The sequence below is a fragment of the Bidens hawaiensis genome, unplaced genomic scaffold (genome assembly GCF_021521415.1).
Source record: "Bidens hawaiensis isolate Kalapana, Puna unplaced genomic scaffold, B.hawaiensis_p1.1 tig00029003_1, whole genome shotgun sequence".
NCBI lineage: Eukaryota > Viridiplantae > Streptophyta > Magnoliopsida > Asterales > Asteraceae > Bidens > Bidens hawaiensis.
Window position 1 is genome coordinate 91,115 of NW_027505142.1, and position 20,863 is coordinate 111,977.

The 20,863-nt window shown below is 32.9% G+C and overlaps 1 protein-coding gene and 1 pseudogene across 2 annotated transcripts; both read left to right on the top strand.

Moving 5' to 3' along the window:
- Window positions 1-2,178: 2,178 nt before the first annotated feature.
- Window positions 2,179-4,839, top strand: LOC143611031 (septum-promoting GTP-binding protein 1-like). The gene is made up of 6 exons (XM_077085350.1): window positions 2,179-2,826; window positions 3,588-3,726; window positions 3,809-3,902; window positions 3,992-4,031; window positions 4,130-4,213; window positions 4,614-4,839. The coding sequence occupies exons 1-6, from the start codon at window positions 2,437-2,439 to the stop codon at window positions 4,776-4,778; spliced, it is 912 nt and encodes a 303-aa protein (XP_076941465.1). The 5' UTR covers window positions 2,179-2,436; the 3' UTR covers window positions 4,779-4,839.
- A 4,646-nt stretch (window positions 4,840-9,485) lies between these two features.
- LOC143611049 (kinesin-like protein KIN-7D, mitochondrial) lies at window positions 9,486-19,921 on the top strand (annotated as a pseudogene). Its single transcript, XR_013149696.1, has 25 exons — window positions 9,486-10,062; window positions 10,151-10,248; window positions 10,337-10,426; window positions 10,521-10,573; window positions 11,059-11,124; window positions 11,385-11,438; window positions 11,553-11,612; window positions 12,126-12,204; window positions 12,300-12,367; window positions 12,610-12,666; window positions 12,754-12,858; window positions 12,989-13,093; window positions 13,172-13,279; window positions 13,377-13,508; window positions 14,108-14,286; window positions 14,733-14,909; window positions 15,661-15,798; window positions 16,116-16,235; window positions 16,359-16,409; window positions 16,487-16,534; window positions 16,742-16,885; window positions 17,627-18,262; window positions 18,751-18,880; window positions 18,991-19,104; window positions 19,734-19,921. The product of XR_013149696.1 is annotated as a kinesin-like protein KIN-7D, mitochondrial (transcript).
- Window positions 19,922-20,863: the final 942 nt, after the last annotated feature.

Genomic DNA, 20,863 nt, shown 5'->3' on the forward strand with positions numbered 1-20,863 from the left:
GCCGAGGGTCTCTCTGGAAGCACCTCTCTATTCTCACGGATAGAGGAAAGACTTGCCTACATCAAACCCTCCCCTGACCCTACCGATAGCGTGCTATGCGGTGGGATATACAGGGCTTGATTGATTGATATAAACATTTTTTTTGTTTAAACAATTTAATTCCAAATGGGCTTACTTTATTATGATTTTAGTTGTGTAAAAAATTTTTGTATAAAAATAAACTTAAAAATGCCTCAAATAAAATAAGAACCCACAACCTTTTGGTTAGTTGTCATACCCATTACCACTAGACCAAACTAGTGGTCATGTTATTGTGTTGAAACATTGAATATACATATATTTAAAAAAAATCAGGTCTAGCAGGGTGTCGGGTCTGTGGCCGTCGACTACCCCGCCATACCCTATAGCCGGCTCTGGTGACTGTCATCGAAGATGGGGAAGACCACCATTATTGATGATGATGTTAACCATGTGTGTGCATTTGACACATAAGCGGTTTTTTACACGTAAGCATGACATGTCAGCAACATTTTAATAGAGTTAATACTTTGTTAGTCAGAGTTCAATTAATGAAATAAAAATGATAAAGTGTGAGATCATCACTAACCATTTTATTAGTTGAGACTGACATCGACCTATATGTAATAATTGAGATTACTTAAAATCAATAAATCTTATAGAAACATAGCCAATAAAATTTTGATTATCATTACCATGAAACTTTGAAATTAAGTAAATTCCATATCAGTTGAGTAGTAATGAATTTCTGATATGATAACGAAAACACAACATGAATGAGAAAATTTGATCGATAGTAACCCAAATTGTTTGCAAACATTGAAAAGGTTAAGGTAATAAACTTTAAAAATTACAACGCGTTGAATTAAATTCATAAAAAATGAGAACATAAATTACCTTAAACTACTATCAAATAATGTAACGACAACCTAACTATGCTCTCCTTACACATGTACCAAGGTTTATATTCGTGTATTCCAATTGATGAAGGTTTGCCACATGGCCAACATTTGGTCTACATTGCTATGCTAACTTCCAAACTAACTATATATATTTAATTGGCCACCTTTCAATTATTATATTAATAATATAAAACCACATAATTACCCTCACAAACAATACCATTATTGATCATGTATGATCTGGCTTAACTACATGCGTGACATAGACAATGTATGGTCTTAAGAAATTAAGCATGCACGTTATACATGTATATGCGTATAAATATATTATATACACACATATAAAGGATAAAATTAATAAAAATTGAGAAAGCGATTAGGGGTGTCAAATTAACCAATGTGGTTGAAATAGACGCGGTGACATTTTGTTAAATTGTGTTAACAAATTTAAGCTTTGAAGTTGAACATATATGCATTCATTTACATTATTTTAAATTTATCTAATTTTTATTTTTTTTCAACAACTAATTTTGTTGCCCAGATAGTACGCATGTCAACAAAAAAATGATGGAATCGTCAAAGATCTGGTCTTTTCTTTCCACATTAGTTATTATTCGTGCGGAACTGTTTGTAATGCTTGAAATCAAATTTTATTTTAAATGAACACTTGTGATTTGATGTTCATCGTGTTTGTTGATAGGCAGGATTCAAAATCAGACATTCATACGTATACTTGAAGGATAGGAACATCAATAAAAATGAGGAACATATCAATGAAGACGAAAACAAAAATTTTAAAGCCTAAATATGTACGTATTTTCTAATATGATTAATGATTATACCCATATAACTATTCAACATGTGTTTTGTGTGTGTTCATAGTTTGAGACTTTGAGTTAGTTACACGGAGATGACCATCGTAAATTACACATCTGCTTCATAATTTCATTTTCAACAAATTTGATCCATATTGTCAATTTTTACTTTCTTCAAATCTTCAATGATATCTTCACTTGACGAGCGCCATTCATGAGTTTTGACCGTCTCATATGAGCTTCACACCAAGCGTAAGATTGTAAAATTAGGCGTGTGCATGGAACTAAAATAACCGACTACTAACCAAATCCTAAAATGTTTAAAACTAAGTCTCAAACTACAACAAATATTATCCCTTTTATATTACATAAAAAGTATTTATGAGATCCTTAATCTTATTGTATTAAAATAATAATTGGTTGTGAAATAGAAATAGCCGAAAGGTAGCGGAAAGCCGGTCGAGTGCAAATTGCCACCATACGTGATTACCATAAAGCTTCTTCCTAGAAAACCGGTCAAATGTCCCTATTACACGGTCACCGTCACCAATCCAACGGTTGTTAAATATACATACTTTATTCAATTTAATATTCCCAAAAATATTATTATTATTTAAAAAAAAAAAACTCAAACCCCACAAATATAACAACACAACAGTTCTTCACAGTCCATCAATCAAAAAACAATTTACAAAAAAAAAATGAGTCAAATCAGCAGAAAAAAGTGGGGATTAAACCTCAAACGAACAATAATATGGCGGGTAGCTTTCCTCCGGCGATGTGGTCGATCCTTCTGGCGCCAAATTCTGGCGTGTTGGATCGGAAAATCAATCCGGTACCGGCAGTTGTTGAATAATAATACTGGGTCGAGTCCTTTGATTCCGACGTATCATCGGGAGGCGGAGAGGACGACGGCGATTGATATGGCCACCGTGTGCCACCAGTTTCCGTCAGGGGAGTTGACGGCGTCAAGCGGTGAGATGACGTCATCTTGCGGTGGTGGTGATGAGCTTGATCAAGATGCGTCTGATTTGGTGGCATTGAAGATTTGTTTGTTGGGTGATCAACATATTGGCAAAACAAGCTTCTTGGTTAGTATTTTGTTTTGTTTTATGTTATTTTTTCAATAAATTTAAATTGATATTTCGTTAGTTTTTAAATTTTGTATGTTTAATTTGTTCATTTTGGAGAAAAACATTTCTCACTTATTATTTTTTAGCTATTGAAACATTTTTCGTGTCTAGTTTTGATGGTTTTTAGTTCAATCGATGATTGATCATTGGTAAGGATTTTTAATTCTAAACAAAAATCGAACGGTTAAAAGTTAATAACAAATACATTTTAATATTGTTTGGGTTTGAACCGGACCATAAACGTGCTAGAACAATTTAAGCAATACCAAAATCAGAAATTCATAGTACACATTTTATCATCATGTTGGTTTTTTTACCTCTAGATGACTAGATCTATCATTTTTCAACATTTGCTCTAGCCTAAACCTAAGAAAAATTATTTTATATTTTCTTGACAAACACAAATAGAAAATACATGTTTTTACCTATTTATTGTTTTTTTTAGACTGAAAAATTATTTTCTTTGTTGGGGTTTTCTTAAGTTCTTAAAAAACTTGTACATTGTCTGGCATTCTAGCAAAGTCATAGAAAATACCAATTTTCTAGAGTTGATATCTATTTTTAAACTAAATTTGTTACAGACTTATTGCTATATTATACTGTACGAGTGACACAAATAATATTTATAAATACCCATATGGCCATTTTTACTGTTCCATTGAAGTTTTCTTGAAATCTTGACACCTATTTAATCAAACCTTTTTTTTTAATCATTGAAGGCAAAATATGTTGGGAAAGAAAAGAATCAAGAAGAATTACCAGCTAAAGGAATACATCACATGGATAAAACCTTATGTGTCAGAGGAGCTAGAATCTCTTACAACATATGGGAAGTTAGTGGTGATGCATTGTATCCGGGTAAACAACAAATCATATTTTTTTTTGTTGAAAATTAATTCAATTTTTAATTCTCTAATGACTGTTTTATTATGGTTCATAGATGGTGATTCAAAGACTTTGATTCCTACAGCTTGTAAGGATTCTGTAGCGATCCTGTTCATGTTTGATCTAACAAGTCGCCGAACTCTTAACAGGTATACGAACATAGAAATATTTATCTTTTTTTTTAATACATCTTTTATTTTAATTGTTGTTTAAACTGCTGGTTTTGTATTGTGTTTAGTGTTATCAACTGGCATAAGCAAGCTAGGAACTATAATCAGGTGGGTATAAATTACATCTAAAGTAATATATATTTTTAAAAAAAAATTATATTTCTTTATCGATTTTGTCTAATTAGTTGCTTGTTTGAATCTTATAGACCGCGATCCCAGTAATGATCGGCAGCAAATTTGATGAGTTTGTCCAGCTTCCGTTAGATTTGCAGTGGACGATCTCAAGTGAGGTAATATATGATGTTCTTCCTGTTTTCATATCAGATGAAGCTTATTGATAAAACGACAACGCTACGTATGAGTATTAATGTAGGGTAGGTTTGTGTGCCCATGAGGTTTAAGTTTTCCAAAATAAACAACCAAACTTCATTATTATTGAAAGGGACATTTGACCTTTAAAGCAAATTTAATTTTGAGGTGAACACCATTGACCTTTTCATGATGAAAGTGATGGAGCACCTATCACTAGCTTCTAAAAGAATGTTCTCTATCCCACCTCCAATCTTTAATATTGTCACAAGAGTCACATCATGAGAGGTAACTCACACCCTTTACTAAAAGTAGAAAGCTACATATGATGTCATATACATGTGTTTTATGTTATGTTATGTTACTTTTTTAATTATGTAGGCAAGAGCATATGCGAAGGCCATAAACGCGACCTTGTTCTTCTCAAGTGCGTCTTACAACATAAACGTAAATAAAATCTTCAAGTTTGTAACTGCAAAGCTATTTGATTTATCATGGACTCTGGAACGTAATCTTACAGTTGGCGAGCCTATTATTGATTTCTAGTGGATTATTGCTAAGCATAGATTCACACCCTCCTTCACATTTGCATTTATGATGTAAATAGTATTTAAAGAAATATGTAATGATCGAGAGGAAGTGGTCATAGGATCAATATCACATTTTGTGAATCGTCTTTCTAGATAAGTGAGATATTCACGGTTGTTAGCTTGTTTTTTATTTGTTCGTTGGTCATTTGATTTTGAATGTATTGTGGAGAGCTTGGTGGAGGTATACAGGCTTCCCTGTCTTCATGTATATCCCATGATTTATTTCTTAACTAATTGATTACAAAAAAGTTAAATAGCTCGTTTAGGCACGTTTACTTTTGTTATATAAGTCTTAGTTAACCGCTCGTGAATGTGGGTGTTCCTTGAATCTTCTCTTCTATTGTCTCAAACACAAAAACATAAAATGATCAAATAATGGCAGGTTACTAATGACTCATGGCCATCCTTTCATATTTTAAAATTCGATCAGAATTTGGTTTGTTCTGTAACTATTGAGCTAGTAATATTTTATATTTCAAGTTAGCTCCGACCCATGTTACTCTAAGGTGCTAAAATTGGCCTCTACATCATTTTGTTGGTTGAAGACATTTTGGATGTTAGATTTAATTTATGTCAGGGGAGAATCTAACATGAACTTTACGGGTTTTGGATTAGTTTAGACTTAATATGAGGGTTAAAAGTACTTAAAACCCGTGATCATGTTTAGCTGAATGGGTTGTTGTTTAACCTGTTGTTTTTCTAACTATTTTAGACTGTCATTTGATGTCACACCTAAAAGTAGTTTGGTATTCTACAGAAATGCTTGAATCCATATTTAGCAGTTCAGGGTTTCTTCAATTATTAATGTCAAAATTTAAAACTACAAGCCTGGAAGAACAATTTAATCTCCTTTAAGTTACAATAAAGCAAACTGTTATAATACATTGTAAATTCCTAGAGTGCTCATTTTGTCTAAAAATTTAATCGTAAATTTTTTATATTCGTTTGTAATTTTTTATTAAAATTTGTAACATTAGTGTATTAATTTGCAAAATTGAAATAAGAGTTATTTTGTTGTGTAGGTTTTAATATATAATGAATTAACTAAACAGAGAAAATTGTCACCAAGTAAATTATTATTTGGATCCATAATTTAATTGGGTTTAATTTCTCACATAATGCAATTATCTTCTTCTCTTCGTAATCATTTTAACCTCCGGGCTTTAATATGTTTTTAGATGGCTAAGGTAAATATTATTGGACCAAAAGAATCATCACAAGATGATGGATAGAGAGGACAGTTTACACGTAGGCTGCAATGCTGCATATTTATTTCAAATGCACTCAAATCTCGAATTAATTGGGCTGAAGGAAAATTGACTAATAGAATGCTATTGGGCCGGCTGTAAAGAAAAAAGGAAATAAAAGATTTGGACGTCATCCCTTGGGCCCAAGATGTACATGGCAGTGTGGGCTTGTGGCACTCCAATGGCTCAGCTACGAGATCAAAATCATTCCCAGGCCCACGAATTTCTATTGCAGGCAATATGACCAAGCTAATGTTTAAGGAAGCTATTACACGAACAGTCGAACACCACCTCCAATCTAGACGTCAAGTTGTATAGGCTTATACAACTAGTATCAATTCCGACAAGCCCGCAGCCGGCCCAATGGGGGGCAGGGTGGGCTACAACTTCAGACCCGACCTTCCGAAGGGCCCAAATCTAATTATTTTAATAATTATATATGTTTAAAGTAATATACACATCTAGTTTGTGTACAACAAAATTTCCTTAGTTCAGCTAGAGTTACAAGTTTTAGTCTTGAAAAGAACATAATTTGTTTTTTATGTTTTTTATTCTTCTTTCTCCTTATAAAAGATGTCCCACAAAAGGCAATAATTGTTTAAACAATTAAACCAAATCTAAAAAAGATACAAAAATCTAGGAGTTTAACTAAAATTTCATGTGCCGGGATTTAACGTGTAAGTAGAACTAGCGAGTTGTGTAGCAATCTCCTACGAATTCCATTAACATACTACCTTTAAATAGGCCAGGGGGTAATGGGGGTATAGTGTTTGGTTAACTTAAAAAACACATCCCAATTGTTCATGAAACCTCTTAATGACATAGCACAAGATTACGATATAACCGCCAATTGATATTTTTATGGAGGGCAGTTACCCCTCAATTTTTTCAATGTCGGTCCGCCAGTGTCTTGATAGTACATGTGTGTACATGTACAGGGCCGTCCCAGAGAATCTATAAGAATTTGTGGGCTCGGGGCGAGTAAAAAATGGGCCCTGAAAATATAAACTCAATAACATGTACAACAATAATTGCGATATCAATAAAAAAACAAAAGTATTGTACCAAAGTATACTTAAACGAATGAGAGTCTTTCCTAACATTTTTATTTTAATGTAAATGTTCTTTATATAATAAAGTCTTATAAAATAGGATTAACAAAATATATGACTCATAAAATGGACTTATCATGTTTGACAGTTCTAGAAAAATATTAAAGTAACATGTGTTAAGTTATAGCTCAAACTCTAGTTTTAGTGGAGCTGGGCTTGCAACCAATTAGTAAAAATAGGGGTGGGAGGAGAAATTCGAACATGCACATGTTGCTTGGAAGATGAGAACGCAACCAGTTACACTTACTTCCTTTTGGTAGTTTATGTATGTTTGTTATTAATATATTAAGTGTGGAAATTTTTTATGGGCCTCAAAATATGATGGACCTTGGGCTGCAGCCCTCTCCGCCCCACCCTCTGGGCCGGGCATGTACATGTACATATATCACAATTCTTAAGTTACAATAAAGCAAACTGTTATAATACATTGTAAATTTCTAGATGTGCTCATTTTGTCTAAAATTATTACAGACAATAAGAAGATACAATCATGGGAGCGTAACACAAACGTTGTCCGATAAAGGGATTGAGTGTGTTTGGGTAACTAACCCCACTAACATGTCCACTGTTATTCCCGCTCAGTTTACGTTACCTTTTCCACAATAATATTATTATTGCCCACGTCACTTTCACGTTTTAAATCACCCCCACATGCCACGTTGTCTTTTCAACTCCCCCACCTTGCTATTTATACGGAATCAATTAATAATAGATGGTGTATGCTTCCATATTTTCTCTCATTAAGTGATCATTCTTTCATAATTCAGATAGATTATGTTTGGGACCTCTCTATTGTAGTAATAATTTGAATATTGGATATTAGTTTTGAATTAAGAAAATATTAGACAATCATGCATTATATGTGGTATAGTATAAATAGCGTTAATCGTTACTAGTTAGATAGCCCGTGGTTGAATACTCAAAAAATATTGCTTGAAATTGGCTTGATCAGTTGTAAAGAAAGCAAGCTTGAGATAGCCCGGGCTTGACTTGTTTGCTCGTTTCATACTCTAGTTCAATGGACTAACATCAGCTTTTTCATAGAATAGTTAGTAAAAAAATATTTTCAAAAATCTAGAGGTTCTAGGTTCATACCAAACGTTGTAATAACACACCTAGCTTTACAAAACTAAAGAGTATCACGTTCTCTCTTTCTATAAAACTCACTTGAACTTGCACCAAACACAATAACCGAGCCAAGCTGAGTTAAACTAGCTCGGTTTTAAACAAAGCCTAGTTTGCTCTCTGCGTTTAGCTTAGTTTGTAATTTACGAATAGTGCTGACTTGTTTTGTAAACGAGCCAAGTTTGAGATAGTGTGCATGCTTGATATTAACGAAATATAGATACAAGCTCGTGCCACGTAGGAACAACATACTTGTCTTAATGTTCATGTTGGTTGTTTATACAAATTCGCATTGATGTAGCTACTACGCACATCTCATATAATGTTTCATTTATGATGCATTAATTGTCGTATATTTGTTTTCTTTTTTACGCAAATACACTGTTATTAATTTATCTCATTAATACCGCTAGGTAAAACATTTGTTGGTGGGCCGGTGGTGCCACCACCAAAAACAGAAAGAATTATATAATATCCCCCAGTTAAGTAGTAGCTTTCGATTACCTACGCCAATTCTCCAATTCCCCGCAAAAAGCTTTGATCTATTTCTAATCCACCAGTAGCTCAACTACTTAATATCTCTAATAATGTCTTCAATTTTAACCTCTCTATCCTAATGAAGCTTCTCGTTTCCAGCTTTTCAAATTCTCCAACTAGCTATGTTCAATATACCATGTAAGATATATTTCTCTTTTTTCCTTTAGATTAAGTGACACATGTAAATTAAAGCATCCTTGGTAGAGAAGGGAAAAGGCGAAAGAAACTTACACCACATCTCAATATGATGTCAAGTTGCCAACCACCGTCGAAACCAAACAACCAGTAAGAATGTATTCAATAATATCAGCGTTAGAATTACATAACAAACGATTGACGTAACACACCACTATTTTTCTCTTCTCTAAGTTGTTATTTTCATGTAACAAACAAATATAGCCGTTTTTTGTTTGGCATCATATCATAATTAATTTATATTTGATATATTTAATTTCCTAATTAGTTACAAAATAATATTATACTAGTACTTTTATTAATAATAGATTCTCATTCAGAAATTTTGAAAAAACAATAAAAAAAACGGAAATCCGTCCATCGTTCTCCGTCTCACTCTCTCTCATTTTAGGGATCTCTTGCTCTCTATCTACTCTCTGCAACTGCTGCAACTATTTCCTTTGTCTTAACCAACAAGAAACACACACACACACACACACACACTTATCTCTATCTATACGTATCGATACTCACATTGTTAATTTCTCTCTCTACAATTCCTTCTATCTCACTCACCAAAAATTAATCAAATCACTTTACCAAGGACCATCACCATGTGAACCTCTGACAATATTCTCTCTCTCTCTCTCTATCACACACACTTACTTCACTTTTTGAAGACTTACGATTGATTATATTGTTTATATATAATATAATCATCATCGATAATAATGTCAGCTTCTTCATCATCAAAAGTAAGAAACAATTCAACTTCCCACCACCACCGTAAACCGTCGAGTCCGTTTTCCTCATCTTTTTCATCCTCGTCCTTTAAGCAGCAGCAGCAGCTTATTCCTCGATCCGGTAACGGTTCCAGATCCACGCCTCGGTCTGACTCGATGTATTCCAAAGGAGGAGGTTACGGCGGCCGGTCGCCGGTAGGTTTTCCGTCACCGGATGAGCTTATTGGAGAACCGGTTGATAGTGTGCCGAGATCCGGACCGGGAGATAGCATTTCTGTTACGGTTCGGTTTCGGCCGTTGAGGTAATTTGATTGTTAATTGTTTGATTTGAATTTGATTGCCTAGGGTTTTGAGAAATAATTAGGTGATATTTTGTTGTTGACATTGTAGTGAACGAGAGTATCAGAGAGGAGATGAGATTGCTTGGTATCCGGATGGAGACAAGCTCGTGCGAAACGAGTATAATCCTGTCACGTCGTATGCGTTTGGTATGGTTTTGGCTTTATTCATGGATGCAATGATTAAGTTGAATATTTGATAATTGTTTATTATTATTATTATGTGATGACACTGCAGATAGAGTTTTTGGACCGTCTGCTGTTACTCAGGAAGTGTATGAAGTAGCCGCTCGACCTGTTGTGAAGACTGCTATGGAAGGAGTAAATGGTGCGGTAAAAGCATATCAAATTAAATCAAACAATTGCACAACGGATTGAATGAATGTTAAGTTGATCGTGCTAATGTATGTCTGTTAGTGCAGGTACTGTCTTTGCTTATGGTGTTACAAGCAGTGGGAAGACGCATACAATGCATGTAAGAGAAGTTTATACTCGGGTTATGTTATTAGTGTGTAATGATTTTCAAAGTTATATATTAAATGATTTCATCTTAAGAGGACTGCTAGTAGATAATTCATTAGTCACTTGGAAGTCTTTATTAGTTTAGTGATGTGTGTGGCACCTAGTTATTTGAAATATCTGGTAGTTAGTAGTAAAGGACATACTGGAATTATGCTGCTGCTGCTGATATCAGTTAAGTAGTTAACTGTTATAGTTCCTTAGTTGCATTCTGTAAGCTTTTTCGGTTAGACTATCAGAGGTGCTGATTAGATAGATTCTTAGTTGTTTGGTTGATTTCATTGGATTACATAAGGAAATGCTGATTTGATTTGATATGGAAGAAATATGATGAAATTATCAGTTTATCATGACTTTCAGTCATCTCTTCAGCTAGTCTTGCCGTCTTGGTTTATATGTATGCATGTGTATTTTCTCACAAGTCTTTCAATTTTTTTTCAGGGTGATCACCATTCTCCTGGAATAATACCATTGGCCATAAAGGATGTTTTTAGCATTATACAAGATGTAAGTGTTTCACATAACCTTATCTTTGGTATTTGAATGCTTGTTAATTACATAGTTTGGTTGTGCGGCATATTCTTTGACAGTTTATTGTCGATTAATTGATGTCTCTCTTACAATCATACACCATCTTCTATACACTCGCACACATGTGTGTCAGTGTGTATCTAATATCCGTATTGAGTTGTGCCACACATGGTTTATTCTTGATGTTTCAGGAGCATAGTTTATGACTATAACCTCTTTATATATTTACATTGCAGACTCCAGGAAGGGAGTTCTTGTTGCGCGTGTCATATCTAGAGATCTACAATGAGGTTAGTGACACCGCTTAGATGGTTGCTTATGAACTAATCAATGCAAACACACATTATATTTTACTTCTGACGGCCAGTATTGTCACCATAATTTATATATGCTACTTGTGTCAGGTAATCAATGATTTGCTTGATCCAACTGGACAAAATCTCAGGATTCGAGAAGACGCACAGGTTTCTACAGTAACTATACATCTGATTTCCGGTTTTTAAATGTTTATTCATTTGCTTTTTGTTATCCCTTTTGAACTCGATGGCAGTGATTTAAGAAAATATTTTTAGGTTTTTTAAGTGTCCACCTAGCTGTTAAGCATCCACTTGGCACTTCAACTAGTCAACACCACTTAATTGTCAAATTAGTTGCAATAGTCAAGTGGAAATTAATCAGCCTTTTCAACTAGTGTTTATCTAATTTTCTCAATCTGGTGGGCTTCGTTCCAATCTTTTTATTTGCAGTTGTGTTGGTAAAACAAAATTATTAACTTAAAAAAGTATATATGTTAAAAAGTTGATTCCATTATGTTTAGGTAGTCTAAAATAAGTTTATTAATATATTCAAGTTGACTTCTTATGCTTTCGCTTAACATTTGTGTAGTTGCCTGAATTTATTTTGGTGATCGAGCTCTAACCGGTCACTTGTTTGTGTGTATGTATGCTTTCCTGATCGTGTTATCTGTTCATTCATAGGGCACATATGTGGAGGGTATAAAGGAAGAGGTTGTCTTATCACCTGGACATGCTCTTTCTTTCATTGCTGCTGGTGAAGGTACTGCTGAAATCTGAATTAGACTGTGCTCTAATGTTTGTGCATGTATATGTTCATGCAATCTCTAGCTTATTTGTCTATTTTTTTTGTTGCAGAGCACCGCCATGTTGGTTCAAATAATTTTAATCTGCTCAGTAGCCGTAGTCACACTATATTTACTCTGGTATGTATTTAATAATGTTTCAAGGTGTACTTGTGTTTATTCTTTCGTTATTTTCAGTTTTTCTGTATTCAGATAGATACGTGTATGTTGATTTCAAATGCCTGATGTTTGTTTTTAGTTCCATTATTGGCAATTTATATTCTTGAATTAAGACTGCACGTGTCAACAAGTTACTTGCTTTGCTGATAGTCGTTGTGACAACCAGTTACCAAATTATCTCTAATATAAATTTGAATGTACAGATGATTGAAAGCAGCGCTCATGGTGACGAGTATGATGGAGTGGTCTTTTCTCAACTTGTATGAACAATTTTTTATTAATATCCTTTACATAATTTTATTGTTTTTATAGTTTACTTATACCTTTTTTTTTAATATTTGTTCCAGAATCTAATTGATCTTGCGGGATCAGAGAGCTCAAAAACTGAAACAACTGGACTAAGGAGGAAGGAAGGGTCTTACATAAACAAAAGCCTTCTAACCCTTGGAACTGTAAGTCATTATATATTCTTTACTGATGTGTTTGATCATTCTTCTGGTATTCTTTACTGATATATCTGTTGTTGGTAATGTTATCGAGTTATTTGATTTTTTTTTAATTTGGAAATTTATGCCACTACAGGTAATTGGAAAGCTTAGTGAGGGGAAGGCATCTCATGTGCCATACAGAGATTCCAAGCTTACCCGACTACTGCAGTCTTCATTGAGTGGCCACGGACATGTTTCGGTTAGTTTAAATAAACGCCTAAACGATATGATAAAGTGCCAATTTATAAATTTTTTAAATTACTTCTTTTCCTGCCAGCTTATATGCACCATAACCCCAGCTTCTAGTAATATGGAGGAGACACATAATACCTTGAAATTTGCAAGCAGGGCAAAGCGTGTTGAAATCTATGCTTCTCGGAATAAGGTTTGCAATGGAACAATATTTTATGATTTTTGTTTACAAATTTAAAGTTATAAAACTAAGCTGACAGTTGTATGCTATTGAAACACTCGTTTTTCAGATTATTGATGAAAAGTCTCTTATTAAAAAGTACCAACGAGAAATATCAGTTCTTAAAGAAGAGCTTGATCAGCTCAGAAGGGGGATGCTTATTGGTGTTAATCCCGAGGAGATAATGAGCTTAAAACAAAAGGTATTTTTTTTATGTTTGGGATAATCTTTCTGGTAGTGATCTATGTATTCAAGTTTTTTCATTATGGGCTACACATATATTGAAACTACTTTTACACGCCACCTAAGTATGCGTCAGTTTCTTATACACCAACTTGCAAAAAAGCGTGACAGATGATGAATCGTTGAAAATATCCTTTTGAATTTCAATCACACAAATGATTCGATGTACAAATAGTAAGGTATTTATTGTTTTTCTTTTTTTACAATGTTTTGGCTTGCTTTTGGTCGGGTTTGGTTTTTCATTAAACTGTATAAACTATTAAACTATGCGTACTTTGATTGGGGGGGAAGGGATCTATATTTGTATTCTACTAAATATATAATCAGGTTTTATATGGTTATACCAATTCTGGCAAAAAAAACATTACTAATGTGCCTGTATCTGAAAAAAAGACATAAATGCCCTTCTAAAAAGTTATGTTGTTCCTTTTGATTTACAAAATTCTGGCATGTTTTAGGCCTAACTAAAATATATAGACAGTGAGCATATCAGTTTCTTTAAGTTTGTGCTGTGTATATATCAATTTACCAAGTGGTATATACCTATATATTTAATAGTTAGAAGAAGGACAAGTAAAGATGCAATCACGGTTGGAGGAAGAGGAAGAAGCCAAGGCAGCTCTAATGAGTAGAATTCAAAGGCTCACAAAGCTAATACTTGTTTCCTCAAAAAATACAATTCCTGGATTAACAGATGCATCTGCTCATCACGCAGTTTATCTGCAAATGAGGATGATGTAAGTTAAGTAGTTTCAATATTTTATCAATCTACTTTTTCCTTTTATCAGGTTATGGTTTTTAAAACATTAACAACTGCATATATATCTTGCTTGTGCAACATTTTGTATGAAACCTGAATTTCTTTGTTTTAGCTGGTTAACTTTTTTCTGTCCCCCTTTTTTCCTCGAGTTTTATAAGTAGTTAATTTAGTAAATGGGACTACAAAAGCTATATTATTTGAATAATGCTTTTTTATACATTTATCGCTGGTTTAAGACGTTAAGAGGTTGCAACTTGCAAGCATATAGATACACTTTGGATCACTTTTGACGCAATACATTTTTAACCATCATTTAAGTTTAACCCGAATCTATTAATTTATGTTTCTGTTCTGGATGTTTGGTTGCATATTGACTTATGAGACTTGACTTTGATGACCTTTTTTTATTTGCTTATATTTCAGAATGGTTCTATGCTCTTGCAAAGTGAGAATGTAAACGATTCCCCATCAGAAATATCTTACGAACACAAACACAGAAGAAATTCCAGCAATTTATCAGCAGCAGGTAGCGCCATCACGGAATCTACTCCAGTGGGTGACCTTATTAATGGTTCTGCTGGTGGTGCAAAACTGGCAACAGTATGTTTCAAAATTCTTCTTTTGTGCATAGTTATAGTTATTTAATTATCATTAATGTTCAGTTTGTACTGTTTAGTACTTCACAAAATGCCTATGTTGGATATGGCTAAGCTTCACCTTGACCCCAAATAACACTTCAAAAGTTAGTTTTTTTTTCTGTGAGAATTTTTAATGTCATAAGAACATGTTTTTACACCTAGTTTGCTTTCACTCCAATGTATGCGTCAAATCTTTTAGGACTAATTATCTTGTATATACATTGTAAATCGTATTATCCAAGTTATCTTTTTATACAATTAATACGTACCATATGATTTGCTTAATACATGTATGCACCTTCATTTCTAGTTTTACTTGGTTTAACTAAATAATTATGTGAAGAACTATAGATGCGTAATAAAAAGCTACATGTCATATTCAATATTGGACTCATTTTAAAAATCTCAATGACATTGTTCTAACAATATGTATTTTATAAAAATAATATCAATCTTTTACGTTGTCTATTTAATAATTTATAAACTAGCCAACATATAACATGGGTATAATTGTATAACAGTATAAATAATAAAAGATCATTGCTGAGAAGGATAACCAAACCTATATAAGTTTGGTGGGATGAATTTGAGTAGTCTTACACCAAATTTTGTGTGTTGGTGCATGCTTTGGAGACCGTTTTGGGTTCAGAAACTATGATTTTTTTTTCTTCAAATATATTAATCTGATATGAATAATCTTTTTATTCTTATAGGGTGTAATCTCGATAGATGAGATGGACCTTCTAGTGGAGCAAGTTAAAATGCTTGCAGGAGAGATAGCATTCAGTTCAAGTACAATGAAACGTTTAGTAGAGCAGTCTGCAAATGATCCCGAGATCTCAAAAACACAAGTATTACTTGCTTCTACATCTGAATTTTACATGCTTTATATTCAAGCTATGAAATTTGTTCTTCAAGTTTCATGCCTTACACTTGATGTATAACTTACAAGTAATTTGTATAAATAGGCTAGGTATTATAAATTAAGGGTAATAGCTAATAACCTTACCTATTATAATGACATTTACCTTAAATGTGCTTATGAAGTATAAAGGAGATAAATAACCTTTTAAATTTTTATGAGGATGGGACATAACCCAGATTTCTATGCTAATTTAAAATATATATATATATATATATATATATATATATATATATGTTTCCACAGATAGAAAACTTGGAAAAAGAAATAGAAGAAAAAAGAAGGCAGATGAGGGTATTGGAAAAACAGATTATTGCAAGCAATGAAGCTTCAATTTCAAATACATCATTGGCTGATATGCAACAGGTAGTTTCTTTTTCCATTTATTGTGTAAATTCTCATTTCTGTTATTTTTGGTATTTGCAAGCTTGTGATTTTTTATGTATTCATTTGCAAGTTCATTAACATGTATGTCTGGTTGTTTTATAGACAATGATGAGATTGATGACGCAATGTGACGAAAAGGGGTTTGAGCTTGAGGTCTGCATGCTTATATCATTTATTATTTTGTTCTAGTTGAATTATAATTTTCTTAATAATATCTTTCACATTTATAGATCAAGACAGCAGATAATCGCATTCTCCAAGAACAATTACAGAACAAGGTATATATGAACGTCTTTAATGCCACATGTGGCCCTTTTATTTCTGTTTATTTATTACATGTGGTTTGAAACATTACTAAAATTGGTTTTAAAATTATGTTACACATCATTGAACTATAAACAACACCTTCTTATCTTTTCTACACCTTAATGCTACACAGTTAATATATGTTTTATTATTTTGACATTTTTTGAAACATATTGTAGTGTTCTGAAAACAAGGAGCTTCAGGAGAGAATAACATTGCTTGAACAACTGTCTGCAGCCCAGAGTGAGAAAGCCATGCCATCATCTCGACATCATGGATCTGATGAATACATTGATGAACTAAAAAAGAAAATTCAGATTCAGGTAATTTATCTCCATACTGTTGTTTTGACCTAAAACTCTTTATGGTCCAAAATATATTATGTTAATTAAGGGGGTTGCGGCGCAGCTTGTTGCCCGGATACGTATTGTAATTTTTTTTTACTTTGAGTAATGAAAAAAATATACTAATTATAATATATATTAATATTGATTACTCGATTTTTGTGCAACAAAGTTGTTTTTTTATAAAATTTTAATTTCACTTTTATACTTTAAATAATATACGCCTTTAACCCGTTTAATTTTCATTCAGCGTGATTTTTATCTGACAACTTTCCTTAACATTTAAAAAAAAATTGAATACACAGTTGGGTTTAATTTATTTCTCTCGACATTTTGGTATATTTTGTTGAAAAAGGAGTTATATTCAAAACAGAGCACCGTGACGAACCCGAACCGATCGAACAACATTGATACCGGTATCGGTATTAACAGGATCGGTAACAGTATTTGTTATTCTGGTTACGACATATGTAAAACACGGGCTGATATTCTTTTGGCGTATCAAGACTTTATTTTTTTGGTTTTTTATTTCATTTGCTATAGTGAGTGGTTGTCTTTTAACAAACCAAATCGATACCGACCAAATGCCTGCCGCATCGTGCGGAGGAAATCAAGTTTTATTATTTCAAATTTTCAATATATATTATTAAAAGTACAGTTAATTGACTTTCAGTCCGTTCGGTTGTAATTTAACATCTTTACTTTTCATTTTTTTGGCAGGAATTTCAGAATGAGAAACTAAAGCTGGAGCATGTTCAGCTTCTAGAAGAAAACAGTGGATTATTAGTACAAAATCAAAAACTATCAGAAGAAGCTTCATACGCAAAAGAATTAGCATCCGCAGCTGCTACTGAACTAAAAAACTTAGCCAATGAAGTCACCAAACTTTCATTTCAAAACACAAAACTGGAAAAAGAATTAGCAGCTGCTCGTAGCAATAACCGACCAAAGTCGGGTCGAAATGGTCGGATAATACCGGGTCGGGTCAACGATGAGTTTGACTTAGAAGATGTTAAAAGGGAGCTGCAGGCAAGGAAGCAACGAGAAGCGAGTCTCGAGGCTTCATTGGCTGAGAAAGAAAATATTGAGAATGAATATAGGAAAAAAGTTGAAGAATTAAAGAAAAAAGAAGCGGTTTTGGAAAATGATTTGGCAAACATGTGGGTTCATGTTGCTCAGTTGAAGAAAGAGGTTAATGGAACAAATACTAACAGTGTTGAAGGAAATGACAATGTGAATGAAATGAAAGTAGATAATGGTGGTTTCAATAATTCTGTTGTTAAAGAAAGCGTTTCGGATGTTGAAGAAGTAGGTCATGATGTGCCAAAGGAAGAGCCCCTTGTTGCTCGCTTGAAGGTAATTCGTTATTTTGAGCTATCTTTTAATCTTGTGCTAAATAGTTTGTTAATGTTTTCTATGATTGTTTGCTAATTATGGTTACAACAAATATTATCTTTTCTAAATCTTTGAAACTCACGGCACCCCCGTGAAGAGATCATTACGTTAAATCTCAATTGCGCTGGGCACGTGGTCTTTAGAGGTGTTTGTATATGGGGAAAGTTACTAAAATAACTATTTTGATCATTGACTTTGACAAAATAACCCTTGACTTTTTTGTTTATCATTTGACTCTCTTATTTAAATTAAGAAAATCGTTCAAGATGGAAGTCTGAAATGACACATGTCGCCCTCTGGTTGATCCGCAATTTTAAAAAGTCATGTTATTAATCTCAGTCGAAATGGCTATTTGTTGATTTTCCTTAATATTTGAGGACTGTTAGATGAGCTTGTTAAAATTAAGGGATTTAATAATTTAGATTAAGTTTCGTACTTGTGGTCTTCAGGCTCGAATGCAAGAAATGAAGGAGAAAGAACTCATTTACAATAACCACAATGATGCAAATTCTCATGTATGTAAAGTATGTTTTGAATCACCAACTACAACAATGCTTCTTCCTTGCCGCCATTTTAGCTGTGAGTTCCATCAAATTGTCCCAATCATATTTCAAACATGTTTATTTCACAGTTTCTTAAAGTCGAACACATTATATTTATCATACCACTATCTCTTACATTTTTTGCAGTGTGTAAATCTTGCTCGGTTGCATGTTCTGAGTGTCCAATTTGCCGGACAAAGATTGCTGATAGAATTTTTGCTTTCACCTCTTGATATGCAAATACCTTCTATTAAGATGAAGGTATGTCATATATCTTGTTTCATAATTGATGAAGGTATGTCATATATCTTGTTTCATAATTCAGATATATATGATCATCATTGTCCTACTGTCATTTTATTTTTTGCAATCTTACTTCCAAAATTTCACAAAAAGAAAAAAAACACAAAATTTAAGATATGCTCGTTTTACATTTAGGCTTTGATGTATTTAAGCTTACCAATTGACCATATAACTTTCTAAAGTTAATAATAAAAATTTGTGTATATATAACTGAAATAAGAGCAAATGATTTTGTCCTTTCGGTGTACAAGGAAATAACATAAATCATCCACTATGTCCCATTAGTTGTAGTCCTTTCCGCTAGCGGACATTAGAATGTCTGTTAGACCCATTTATGTGCCTTGCATATGAACACACATATGTAGAGAGAGAGGTATAAGTGGGTGAAATGACTAAACTACCCTCATGTGCAAGGCGCATGACTGGGTTTAACTGAAAAATATATTTAGTTTTTTAATCATAATATATATTATACTTTATAACCTGTTATATTTACAAGAATTTGGCTTGCAACACTGATTAAGCTCACTAATACTTTATATATACAAGTAATTATATGATTTTGATATGTGTTTTATGTGTTGCAGGAATCATCCGTCATTCACCTGCTGGTTATGTTTTGTGTTACATAGCGGGTGCCATTCTTTAATTGGTCAAATCATATACAAGTATTGAAAATGTATAGTACCATTTTCTGCATCTTATTAGTCTTAAATGGATTGTAAAATTAGAAAACCTTAAGAATAACTAAAAATAGAGGTCTTGTTTGAAATTCTATTTTCATGTATAAAGGAAAATCTACCACCAAAAATGGCTTTGTTGGCCATGGGGCATAACCAAGCAACTGTTTGTCACGTAAACATGTATTTATAAAACGAGTACTTGTTTGAATAATTTTAATCAACTAAAGGATGTCAATTTTTTCCTAACAAACTTAAAAATAACATTGGAACAACCATTGAACTTTACAACTGTTATCTCTTTATCATTTTGCTTTAAAAATATTCTAAATCTTTCAGTCTTAAAGGAGCAAATGAGATTTTTCATTTTTGATTGAAGTTAATATCTTTTAGTTTAAAGAAATATATAATATGTATAGTAGAATTTAACAAGTTAAAATGACTAAAGTTTTTGCAATAATTTAACTTTATTAAGTGGTTATTGTTAATTATACTCGTCTCCAAAATTCCGTTGTGTATATAACAATGTTATTTAATAGTAGCTTAGTTATATTATTTAAGACATCAAAATTCTTGCTTTTTGCATAATCGAAAATGCGTCTCGGAATCTTTTAAGTACATAAAATAAAAGCAATTGTTGTTTTTCCTTTTTTCAAGTTTTTAAGATACAAGTTACATAACGTTTACTTAAACTTATTCAAATGAGTGTAATCGTTTTATAGATACAATTTTCGGTGATGACACATGACGGAATATAATTGGTTTGTGGCACAATGTACATTACATGAGACAACCTCGTTCGTTGGTTTAAAAACATCTTGCTTAACCTTCGTGTGATGTATAAAAGTGCCTCACGTTTTCTACTTTATGAAAAAATTTTAAATCTTCCATTTAGGGTTGTGCGTGGTGCGGTTTTAGGCTAAAACCAAACCGAAAACCAAAACTTCGGCTTTTGGATTTTTTTTTAAAACCGTTCAGTTCTGTTTTCGTTTTTCGGTTTTTTTTAGCTTGAAAATTTGAGGCCGAAAAGAAAATTA